The sequence below is a fragment of the Lampris incognitus genome, chromosome 14 (genome assembly GCF_029633865.1).
Source record: "Lampris incognitus isolate fLamInc1 chromosome 14, fLamInc1.hap2, whole genome shotgun sequence".
Taxonomy (NCBI): Eukaryota; Metazoa; Chordata; class Actinopteri; order Lampriformes; family Lampridae; genus Lampris; species Lampris incognitus.
This window is the reverse complement of record NC_079224.1, coordinates 26,999,209-27,011,620: the sequence shown is the minus strand read 5'-3', so window position 1 is coordinate 27,011,620 and position 12,412 is coordinate 26,999,209. Positions and strand designations below refer to the sequence as shown.

Below are 12,412 nucleotides of genomic sequence, written 5' to 3'. Positions count from 1 at the left end.
AATGTTCTGAACAAGTTGGAGGCAAGAAAGTGACTTTTGGTTTATGCCAGAAAGGAGGGAGTTACATACTCAATTCTAGAGAAAATAAGAGTGTGAATGACTTCCCAGGTCAGTGTGAGAGCATCGGCTTAATGCTGGAGATGGTTCGTATTTGAAGGAAGCAGGACTGGACAATTTTTTTAATCTGCGGTGCAAAGCTTAAATCCAAGTCAAATAATACTCCCAAATTTCTGGCAACGGGCTTTACATTAGCAGACAAGGGACCAAGGCCACTCTCAATGAAATTGATAGGGTTTGGGGGACTGAAAAATATGATTTCTGATTTTGATTCATTGAGTTGAAGATAATGTTGTGCCATCCAACAGTTGATATCACTGAGACAATCTAGAACAGCAGGTATGATTTTGGGGTCCCTAGGTCTCAGGGGAAGGTATGTCTGTGTGTTGTCTGTGTGGAAATGAGAAGAGACATTGTGACATTGGATGATTTGGCCATGTGAAAGCATGTAGATAGAAAACAAAATTGAACTTAAAATTGAACCTTGTATTACACCACAGGTAATGCAAGATGTAGATGAGTAATTACCTATGGTGACGAAGTAGATTCTTTCTAAAAGATAAGAATAAAACCAACCAAGTGTAGTGTCCTTGATGCCAACCTAGGTTTTAAGACAGTCAATTTCAATGGTATGATCTACTGTGTCAAAAGCTGCACTTAGAATTAATATTACGCTCTCCCCCTGTCGGCTGCTAAAAGGAGATCATTGGTTACCTTGAGGAGGGCAGTTTCTGTGACGTGTAAAGCTCTAAATCCTGACTGCAACTTATCAAAGATGTTATTACGACACATAAAAGCTAAAAGTTGGGTTGAAACCAATTTCTCTAAAACTTTAGATAAGAAATAGAAGTTTAGAGATTTGCCTAAAATTAAGATCAGAAGGATCAAGGTTAGGTTTCTTTAAAAGGGGTTGGACCACAGCATGTTTAAAAATAGATGGGCATCTGGGTAGCGTAGCAGTCTATTCCATTGCCTACCAACACAGGGATCGCGGTTCGAATCCCCTGTGTTACCTCCGGCTTGGTTGGGCATCCCTACAGACACAATTGGCCATGTCTGCGGGTGGAAAGCCAGATGTAGATATGTGTCCTGGTCGCTGCACTAGCACCTCCTCTGGCTGGTTGGGGTGGCTGTTCAGGGGGGAGGGGGAACTAGGGGGAATAGCATGATCCTCCCATGTGCTACAGTGCATCCGGAAAGTATTCACACCCCTTCACCTTCCCCACATTTTGTTATGTTACAGCCTTATTCCAAAATGGATTAAATTCCTTTTTTTTCCTCATCAATCTACATACAATACCCCATAATGGCAAAGCGAAAAAGGTTTTGTAGAAATTTTTTCAAATTTATTAAAAATAAAAAACTGAAATATTGCATGTACATAAGTATTCACACCCTTTACTCAGTACTTGGTTGAGGCACCCTTGGCAGCGATTACAGCCTCAAGTCTTCTTGGGTATGAAGCTACAAGCTTGGCACACCTATATTTGGGGTATTTCTCCCATTCTTCTCTGCAGATCCTCTCGAGCTCTGTAAGGTTAGATGGGGAGCGTCGCTGCACAGCTATTTTAAGGTCTTTCCAGAGATGTTCAATGGGGTTCAAGTCTGGGCCACTCAAGGACATTCACAGACTTGTCCCGAAGCCACTCCTTCGTTGTCTTGGCTGTGTACTTAGGGTCGTTGTCATGTTGAAAGGTAAACCTTCGCCCCAGTCTGAGGCCCTGAATCCTCTGGAGCAGGTTTTCATCAAGGATCTCTCTGTACTTTGCTCCACTCATCTTTCCCTCGATCCTGACTAGTCTCCCAGTTCCTGCCGCTGAAGAACATCCCCACAGCATGATGCTGCCACCACCATGCTTCACTGTAGGGATGGTATTAGCGAGGTGATGAGAGGTGCCTGGTTTCCTCCAGACGTGACGTTTGGCATTCAGGCCAAAGAGTTCAATCTTGGTTTCATCAGACCAGAGAATCTTGTTAGGTGCTTTCTGGCAAACTCCAAGCGGGCTGTCATGTGCCTTTTACTGAGCAGAGGCTTCCGTCTGGCCACTCTACCATAAAGCCCTGATTGGTGGAGTGCTGCAGAGATGGTTGTCTTTCTGGAAGGTTCTCCCATCTCCACAGAGGAACGCTGGAGCTCTGTCAGAGTGACCATCGAGTTCTTGGTCACCTCCCTGACCAAGGCCCTTCTCCCCTGATTGCTCAGTTTGGCTGGGTGGCCAGCTCTAGGAAGAGTCCTGGTGGATCCAAACTTCTTCCATTTACGAATGATGGAAACCACTGTGCTCTTCGGGACCTTCAAAGCTGTAGAAATTTTTTGTACCCTTCCCCAGATCTGTGCCTTGATACAATCCTGTCTCGGAGGTCCATAGACAATTCCTTTGACTTCATGGCTTGGTTTCTGCTCTGACATGCACTGTCAACAGTGGGACCTTATATAGACAGGTTTGTGCCTTTCCAAATCATGTCCAATCAATTGAATTTACTACAAGTGGACTCCAATCAAGATGTAGAAACATCTCAAGGATGATCAGTGGAGACAGGATGAACCTGAGCTCAATGTTGAGTGTCATAGCAAAGGGTATGAATACTTATGTACATGCAATATTTCAGTTTTTTATTTTTAATAAATTTGCAAAAATGTATACAAAACCTTTTTCACTTTGTCATTATGGGGTATTGTGTGTAGATTGATGAGAAAAAAAAGGAATTTAATCCATTTTGGAATAAGGCTGTAACATAACAAAATGTGGGGAAAGTGAGGAGGTGTGAATACTTTCCGGATGCACTGTACATCCCCCTGGCAAAACTCCTCACTGTCAGGTGCAAAGAAGCAGCTGGCGACTCCATATGTATCAGAGGAAGCGTGTGGTTGTCACGCCGGGAGCAGGAGTTGAGGACCCAAATGCAGACAGCGGCGACAGACTGGGCCAGAACAGTGTTTTATTAATACAAATGAACTTACAGACACTACAGACAGCAAGGACCGCTTGACACAAGACGTGGTGCATCCAGCTACCAAGAGTCAATATGTGTGTGTATGTAACAATCCAACACAGCGCCAGGGCAATGAGGGGGAACATATAAGTTGCTGGAGAGCCAGTCAGGGAAATGGGGAACAGGTGAGCAGGGCAGGGCAGGAACAGGCTCGCCAATCAGGTAATGAGGAACAGGTGAGCAAAGCAGGGGCAAGCAGGTAAATTGAGCAATCATGTGGCAAAGCAGGAGCTGAAATGACAAGCCAAATCATGTAATGGGGGACAGATGACCCAGACCACACAACCATGGCAGTGGTAGTCTGCAGCCCTCCCTGGATTGGCAGAGGGGATGGAGCAGCGAATGGGATAGCTCTGAAGAGGGATGTAATTGGATGGGTACAATTGGGGAGAGAAAATGGGGGGGAAATCCAAAAATAAAAAGGAAAAAAAATAGATGGAAAATGCCTGTTGCTAAGGAGCTATTAGTAATCAATAAAATACTGGGCCCAACTGTGTCAATAACCGCTTAAAGAAATTATTAGTTATTAAATTATTTATGTGTGCACCGTACTGCCTTATAGAGTTCATTGAGTTTTTTCTGTGAGATTGTTCAGTCTAAAGAGACATAGTCAGTAGAATTCTCCCTTTGGGTATCAGTGGGGTGATTCACCTGCCAACTACTAGTTATTTATAAATGCTCTTCCTTGTCTGTTGTTATCCTAACAGACCTTTAGCAAATCAAAACATTGATTCATAATTTATATTTTCATTAGCACTTCATTTAGCAGAGCCTTTTATCTATAGCACCTTGCTAAGAAAGCCAGCCATTAGCAGAAGTATGTGTTAAACTACAGTAAAGCAGTAATTAGTAGTTATAGTGCCCACAAGAAATAATGGATTCCAAAATAATCGGAAAATGCCACAAACTTATGTCACTGTCATGCTTAGAGACCAGTTTTGGATTGAGGTAAGCCTGCAAAAGGGACATTTTTAAGAATTTCTTGAATGACCAGAGTTTTGACCATGGAGCTGCACAGCATGCTCTGATAAATATGGTCAGAGATCTCAAATGTAAGCAGCAGGAATGGGAGACAGGGACGATGTGGTCAGAAAATGAGAGCTGGTTTGTCGATCGTCACCCCAGGGTTCATTGAGGTCTTGAAGGAAATAACTGTTGATGTACCATGTCTGATCGATATGTGCCTGGGGACTGAGGATTTGGTAGGGATGACCAGCTGTTCTGTTTAGACAAGTTGAACTGGAAGTGCTGTTCCCTCATCCAAGCAGAAATGTCTATGTGTCCAGCAGCAACTTTGCCTTTTATAAAAAAAGATAGATTTGGGTGTCCTAACGACCATATGTTAATGAACATCCCGATAAAAAAATAGTATCATGAAACACTCCATGGAAGTGTAACACGCAGTCTCTACATTATTGTCTGTCCTACACCTGCTTTTATTAGCTGGATATGCACACTTTATTGCCCTTTGCGAGTTGGTCAGCGTAGCCATAATGTTGGCCATTAAGCAATTCTCTGGAGTGATTATGTTTACATCAGGTGCATAGCTGCTCAGAAGGCATTCCCTACCTAAGTTTTTCTTAGCTGTTCTAAGGCTTCAAACCAGTGGCTTAAAGTGGTTGTGATTTGGTGTGTGCTGATTACAGGCAACAAAGCTACAAAACAGTGAAACATGGTTAGCTACATTGTCGCTGAGTCACCCTAGAAGTGGCAATCAAGCACTTGTTGGTGCGGATAATGTTATCATGGGCTTGTGTACCATCAGGTGGGTGTCTAAAAATATAGAGTTAACTACCAACACGGGGATCGCCAGTTCGAATCCCTGTATTACCTTCAGCTTGATTGGCATCCCTACTGACACAATTGGCCGTGTCTGCGGTCGGGAAGCCGGATGTGGGTATGTGTCCTGGTTGCTGCACTAGCGCCTCTCCTGGTCGGTCGGGGCGCCTGTTCGCGAGGGAGGGGGAACTGGGGGGAATAGTGTGATCCTCCCATGCACTACATCCCCCTGGTGAAACTCCTCACTGTCAGATGAAAAGAAGTGGCTGGTGACTCCACATGTATCAGAGGAGGCACGTGGTAGTCTGCAGCCCTCCCCGGATCGGCAGAGCAGGTGGTGCAGCGACCAAGATGGCTTGGAAGAGTAAGGTAATTGACCAAGTACAGTTGGGGGGGAAAAAGCGGGGGGGGGGTTAATTTTAGCCAAATATGTAATGTTACATCCAACAAAATTCATCACTGGAGCATTTATATAGGTTGAGGTCGGCTCAGCCTTGGTTTGTAAGTCTGTCACGCCCGTCACACCACGCAGCGTGTCAGGCATACATTTGTAGCTTTGTGGAGCAAACTTCCATTGAAAATGACTTGTCGCCTATTGCTTTGTCGCTGCTGGTGATCTGAACGCCACATTAGAGTAACTAGTTTTCTTTTGTCATCAATCTTCCTTTAGAGTTCATCCAGTCTGACAGCGAGGCAGCATTCTGCTGCTCCGTCAGTCTCCTCCCTCACATCTGCCCCGAGGTTGGAAGTTGACACTCTACCAGAAAGAGAGGAGCGATAGAGAGAAAGAGAGAGAATGCAGTGAGAGAGAGCGAATACAGTGAGAGAGAGAGAAAGAGAGAAGGAGTTCTATTAATAAATGTCAGCAGAATGATCTCTCCATTATTTCCTGTTTTTGCCCATTGACCTCTTATTGATTCTACCTTCCTCACTCTAGTAATCCTGGCTATAATGAAATCACTCAATCAATGATGCACTTGTCATGGCCTGCTCTTTTCCTCTTCCCCCTCACTTCATCTCCTTCTCGTCATCTCTGTTGCTCTCTTTCTTTGAATTCTGTCCCATTAATCTGTGTCAGATTTGTTCTTATTGTTTAGAAGTTTGGCCATCAAACCTCTCATCATTTCCCCACCCTCATGCTGTCCATGCAGCATGGCTGTAATCAAAAATTTATCAAACAACTTGACAGGGCACATTTCTTCAAACACGTCATCTCAATAAATGTGTTGGGAAACTGTCTGTGTCGCTCTCATTCTCTTTCTCTCCAACTGCTTCGTCTGTGCTTATCCACTAATTTGGACCTGCTGGTGTTCATCTGTTGTCCTTTCTCTGCAGTTTTCAGACTGATGCTATTTCACGCATTTGCTTTAGCTATCCGTGCTGATATGCAAATATCCAGTGTTCCCTAATGAGTGGAGAGAAGGTGACCCGTGTGTGAAAGTGAGAAAATTACAATATTCAGCCACGGTGAAGAGTCTGAGATAGTGTAGCTGTCATTATGCTGGTATTTCTTGACAATAGGTCAGGTATCCCGGAGAAAAAGAGACGAGCATGTCAGTAAGCATGGGAAAAATAGACTAGCAGGTCAGATGACCAGGAGAAAAGACAAAAACAGGTTAGATAACAGGTGAAAAACTGACTAACAGGTAGGGTGTCTATACAGTAATAGAAAACTGCCAGCAGACAGACCGTGTATTTCCTCCAGGCCTCTGGGTAGTGGTCTGTTCAAGGCAGTTTCCAAACCAAGGGGCCTTTTCTATCATTCCATCCAAGACGCTTATCTGCACAGGAAACCCCTTTTTCTTCCTCATGGAGGTTTTAGTTTTTGGGTAATGACTCAGATAATCTTTGAAAAGCAAACAATAACAATGTGTTGTTCAAATATTGATTAAGTTTAAGTCTTCCTCACAATTCCTGTTGCAATCTGATAATCAAGTTGCATTTTGTAGCGCTTTTATAGCTGCAGCAGCCACTCAAAGCGCTTTACAATTAATTATTCACACACACACATGCACATACACACACACACATCATACACCGATGGCCCATAGTTAACTATTCTCACCTTAGTAACATCTTTAAACTAATTAAATGTTTGTACCGTAAATTCTTTTCAGTGCGTTGGTGTGTTTGTCGGGGTAAGATAATTTTCGAGGTGAAAACCTTTTCATAAAACCTAGACGCAGACCTCTCAGCTTAGCTTACTGTTCAAACACAGGGGAGAAAGGTAATTTTGGAATGACCTTAATGAAAGTATTTCATCTCCTTTTTTTTATTTGTATCCACTCCCACCTACCCCCTTCTCCTTCTCCTCCACTGCCTCTCATTCTCTTAAAATTTAATCTTCTCCCCTAATTCCTACTCTGTTTTCTCCTCTCTCTCACCTGCTACTCCTTTTCCTCTTTCCTTTTCTTTTGCCAATTTCTCTGCCATGTATGTCTCTTTCACTCCCTAAAACCCTCTTGCTCCCCCTCCTCCTGTGTTACAGGGAAGAGTTCATCCTCTGAGGATCAGCGTCTGGTCTCCCTGGGCAGCCTGTTAGATGACCAGCACTGGCACCATGTGGTCGTGGAGCGTCTGGGCTCTCAGCTCAACTTCACTGTGGATAAAAGCACACAGCATGTTCACGTCCCAGCAGAGCTCAGCTACTGGGACCCGGAGCAGGTGGGCTGGACCACACAACCCTCTGTATGCACACACACACACACACACACACACACACACACACACACACACACACACACACACACACACACACACACACACACACACACACACAGAGCCAGAGAATGATATAGTACTTCATTATTGCTCTGCCGTGCCAGAAGTTTTTCTTCAACGAGTTTTAAGGTCTCTTTGCTAATCCATGTTTTCCGTCCTTTCCGTGGTTTTCTTCCCAAAGTTTTCCTTGCTGTTTCATGCCATGCCTCTTTCATGCTAGACCACAACTCTTCAGGAGTTGCCTGTTCCTGGGTCTCTGACAATAAAGCTTCGAAGTGGTTCTGCGTTTCAATCTTGAACTTTGCTTTGGTATCTTCAGATTTTAACTGAGTTAAATCGTACCTGATAGGTGGCTTTTGGTTCCTTCTCTTGAGCAGTCTGAGTTGAAGTTTAGCCACCACCAGAATGTGGTCTATGTCACAATCAGCTCCTGGTCTAGACTTGGTGTCCAAAACAAACAACCTCCTTTCTCTAGGAATAGCAATATAGTCTATCTGATTCCGGTATTCTCCATTAGGAGATACCCAAGTATGTCTTCTTCTTATGTGATGCTGAAACATTGTGTTAGTGAGAAGAAGCTCGTTTGCTTCGCATAATTCTGCTAAATGTTCACCATTTCTGTTGCAGTCTCCAAGTCCAAACCTTCCTATGCCATATTCAGATCCTTGCTTTTTTCCAACTCTGGCGTTGAAGTCCCCCATTATCACAATAAGTTCGCTCTTCTTGATGGAGTCATACACAGATTGCAACTGCTCATAAAATTCTCCAATTTCAGTGTCTGAATGTGTCGAGGTTGGTGCATATATTTGCACAATTGTTGTAAAGAATGGTTTAATGTTGATTCTGCATAGTACAATTCGATCTGAGACTGTGTTGTAACTTAGCAGACATTTTCTTGCATCTCCCCGTAACATGATTGCAACACCATTTTGTCCTTTTGTTCCTCCACTGTACACTTTAGTGCTTGAATCTGTAGCGAAATGCCCATCACCAGTCCACCTTACCTCACTCAGTCCTATTATATCTAACTCCAGCCTTTTCGACTCCCCTTCGTTTTTCATAGCCCTCGCATTCCAGGTTCCAATTTTAATTATTTTTCTCCATAAACTGATGCTCCTTCCTTCATCTCCCACTGTATCAGCCACTGTGCTGCCATTTGGGTTTGGCATAGAAGCATCATTACGCAAGTGACTACTAGAGTGTTTATCAGCTTCAGCCCCAGTAGTTGATTTGACACTTTCAGGCCTGGGGGTCTCACCTGCTTGTGCCATAATGGATACTTAGTTTTCATTTCATCTAATGATGTGAAAGGCATACACATATATTTACTAATTCTTGCACACACACACACATACACATGCACAAAGGAATATTACATTGCAATACCATACATTTAAACACACAAAATTAGTTTGCGCACTCTTGGTTGGACATAGAAAAACAAACACATAACTGAGCTACTCTCTCTATCTTTCACATACATGTTTTGATTGCTTTATTTTAATCCAAGAAAATTAAATTAATCTGAATCTCTTAGTATCTGCACATTACTAAAGATATTTGCTCATTTTAAATGTCATGCATGTGTGTGTGTGTGTGTTATTTCTCCCAAACAGCTCAGTGTGGGAGCAGTCCAGATCCACAGCTCTCAGAAGCCGGTCCACTCCAAGAAGAACTTCCATGGCTGCCTGGAAAACCTGCTTTACAACGGCTTTAACCTGATCGACCTAGCTAAAAGCAAGAACCAGCAGGTCACTGTCATGGTAAGTCAGTTTACAGTCTACTAACTGCAGATCTGCATTATCCTGATAGACATCACTTAACAGTCAGCATGACGCTGTAATAAGGTAGTTTATAGTCCACTCGGGGTGGGGGGTGGGGGGGCTGTACTTCTCAAGTTGACCGTGCTACACAGAATAATTACTGGAGTTACGTTAGTGGTTAATAATGGTTGTTTACAGTGCAGCATTGTGCCTTTGTTGTATCACAGTGTTAATTTTGGTGAGAGGACTTAAAAGAATGGTTAAACTGTAATAACTGGTCGCAATGTAATAACAGTCTAGTAGAGCTATACATCAATACTAACCTGACTGAAGAGAATGTCACATTACAGTGATGTTAGGTAGTTCACAATTTGATACCAATATAGAATATAGATATATTGACTTGATAGAGAAGATGAAACAGAATGACCAGCAGGTTGCTGTCATCACCATCATCGGTGGTCACTCGGGGTCGAGTATGACTGTCCTCCTTCCAGGCCCTTGTGGGTATCCTTGTGGGAGGACGCCTGCGCATGACAGCTTTTTACGTGGAGTGACTGATGCATCTGTAGCCACCACACGGTCCTTGGTTGGGGTTGGCCAATAGCATGGAGAACCAAGACAATTGGGGACCACCCTCTGTTGCAGCCTTCATACGCCTTCACCGGCATTGTCCGTCAGTTCCACCATTGAGGTCTTTGTTGGATCACGCTTCGTCTGGAACCTCCCCCTTGACCTATCCACCTTGGGTGACCTACCAGGAGCCAAGCTCCGGACGGCACAGCTCTTGAGATCATCAGTACATGCAAGCTTCTCCACCACAGCAAGGTGGCGATCCAGGAGAAGGTTGCTGTATTGGTTTCTTAACATGTACTGTAGCAACCCAGCAACCATCTACTGTTTATCATTTTCTATTTAACATTACACACATGACGCAAACTAAGTGTGCACATGTGTGTGCATATTTGTGTATGTATGCGTTTGGATGTTTTGTGTGTGTGCGTGCATGCGTGTGTGTGTGTGTGTGTGTGTGTGTACCAAGTTTTTTCTATCCTAGTGGGAACCAAATGTTCCCATTAGGATTGAAAAACCTGAAACCACCTACCTTGTAGGGACATTATGGGTCCCCATGAGGAAAATGGTCCATTTTAGGGTTGGGACTTGGTTTTAGGATTAAGGTTAGGATTAGGTTAAGGTTAGAGTAAGGTTAAGGTTAGGCATGTTGTTATAATGGTTAAGGTTAGGGTTAAGGGCTAGGGAATGAATGTAGTCAATGAGGGGTCCCCACAAGGTGACGTGTGTGTGTGTGTGTGTGTGTGTGTGTGTGTGTGTGTGTGTGTGTGTGTGTGTGTGTGTGTGTGTTGTGCATGTACCTGTACATACCTACTGGGAAATCAGGCTTCCCAGGTCTGTGTCCAGATGTTGCTCTGGATTTGTGAATCTCCTGGCTCTCAATGAGGCTCATTAATGGCAGTAATGAGCCCTGGATGGGAACAGATAGTGATTAGAGAACAGAGAAGTACAGACGGTAGTGGTCCTCTGATAAACTAGACTTCGGGTCCGCTAAAGGATTCTCCTGTAAGAATCAGGTGAACTGGCCCAGGGGAGAGAGACTCTGGGAACTTTTTCTACAGACGCTGTAGTAATTAACTGCCTCGAATTACGTCATTATACCACAATAGAAAGCAGACATTCTACAATGTTATATTTACAGAGAAAGAACAAGTAAACTTGTGTGTCACACACACATGCAGATAGATAGATAGATAAGCACAAAAGCAGGTATATCATTTTATATTGAGAGAAAGAGCAAAGATATGTTCATTTTCTAAATTTCAGCTGTAGGAATAGCAGAGATGAAGTTAGTGACGACGCTCCAAGTAATGTAAATATTGCTTATGGGCTGTTTGAGGCTCCCTTACAGTAGCACCTCTGCTCCAAAGGTACTATGCCCAAAGACACAAAAAGAAAAAAAGGATAAAAATAAACAGACAATAGGATTTGGAAAAGAGAATAAATTGAACTTACACAAATCTGTGAGAGGTTTATAACACCAAAGGACATATACCAAAGGAGCCCTCAGAATCTGTGTATTACTGTGCCTGTGAGTGCATGATTTGCAGATGCGTCTATCCAAAGCAACTTCCAAGCTTCCTGTGTCTGCTGGCTGAGCCATACTTAATGCTGGGGCTGTACCTGTCAACCTCAACAGTGGGACACTAACATTAGTCCAATGCACCGTGTGTGTGTGTGTGTGTGTGTGTGTGTGTGTGTGTGTACACGTGGTAGTGTTTGAGTCTTGTTCTTGCGTGTCTTTATTGTTTTTAAGGCTTTTGGGGGTGCGGGGTGGTGTTTTCACTTTGTCTTTTCTGAAAAGGACATCGTCTCCGTGACAGATAACTTAAACAAACTGCTCCACAACGAGCCTTTAAATTGGATGTAGCGTTGATATGTTGCACTACAAAGATAGTAGGCTGATATTCATTAAAGTGAACCTGGACTCTAATACATCTCCACTGCAGCATCAGCAATGGCCCTGCTGTCATTACCACAACTCAAAATAATGGGTCGCAACAGAGATGTCGAGATAGCACTGTTTACACCCCCCCCTTTCTCTCTCTGTCTGTCTGTCTCTCTCTCATCTTTCTCTGTCTGAGTAACTGTTGCTCTTCCTCTCAGGAGCTCTCTACAAAACAATTGGTCTGTTTGACTGTATCTTTTACCCCTTCCCCTTCTCTTCTCTTGCTAACTCTTCCTTGTCACTCTGTCCATTCTCTTACTCTCTGTGCATGTCTCTGTGTCTCCATGTCCCTCCCTGTCTACTACGACTACTACTACTACTGGAGGTGGGAGTGGTAGGAGGTCAGCTGGACACCTCTGTTCAGATGTCCAGCTGACCTCCTACTACTACTACTACTTTTGGCTGCTCCCATTAGGGGTCGTCACAGCAGATCATCCGTTTCCATCTCCTCCTGTCCTCTGCATCTTCCCCTGTCACACCAGCCACCTGCATGTCCTCTCTCGCCACATCCATAAACCTTCACTTTGGCCTTCCACTTTCCTCTTCCCTAGCAGCTCCATATTCAGCATCCTTCTCC

General features: G+C 43.8%; 1 protein-coding gene across 1 annotated transcript in view; it reads left to right on the top strand.

Annotated features, from left to right (window-relative positions):
• The window catches only part of LOC130123787 (contactin-associated protein-like 4), a 137,361-nt gene that overhangs the window by 42,650 nt on the left and 82,299 nt on the right, over positions 1–12,412 (top strand). Inside the window, exons 4-5 of the mRNA XM_056293077.1 lie at positions 7,319–7,494; positions 9,168–9,314. Coding sequence (XP_056149052.1) covers positions 7,319–7,494; positions 9,168–9,314 — 323 coding nt within the window. The remainder of the gene's footprint in view (positions 1–7,318; positions 7,495–9,167; positions 9,315–12,412) is intronic.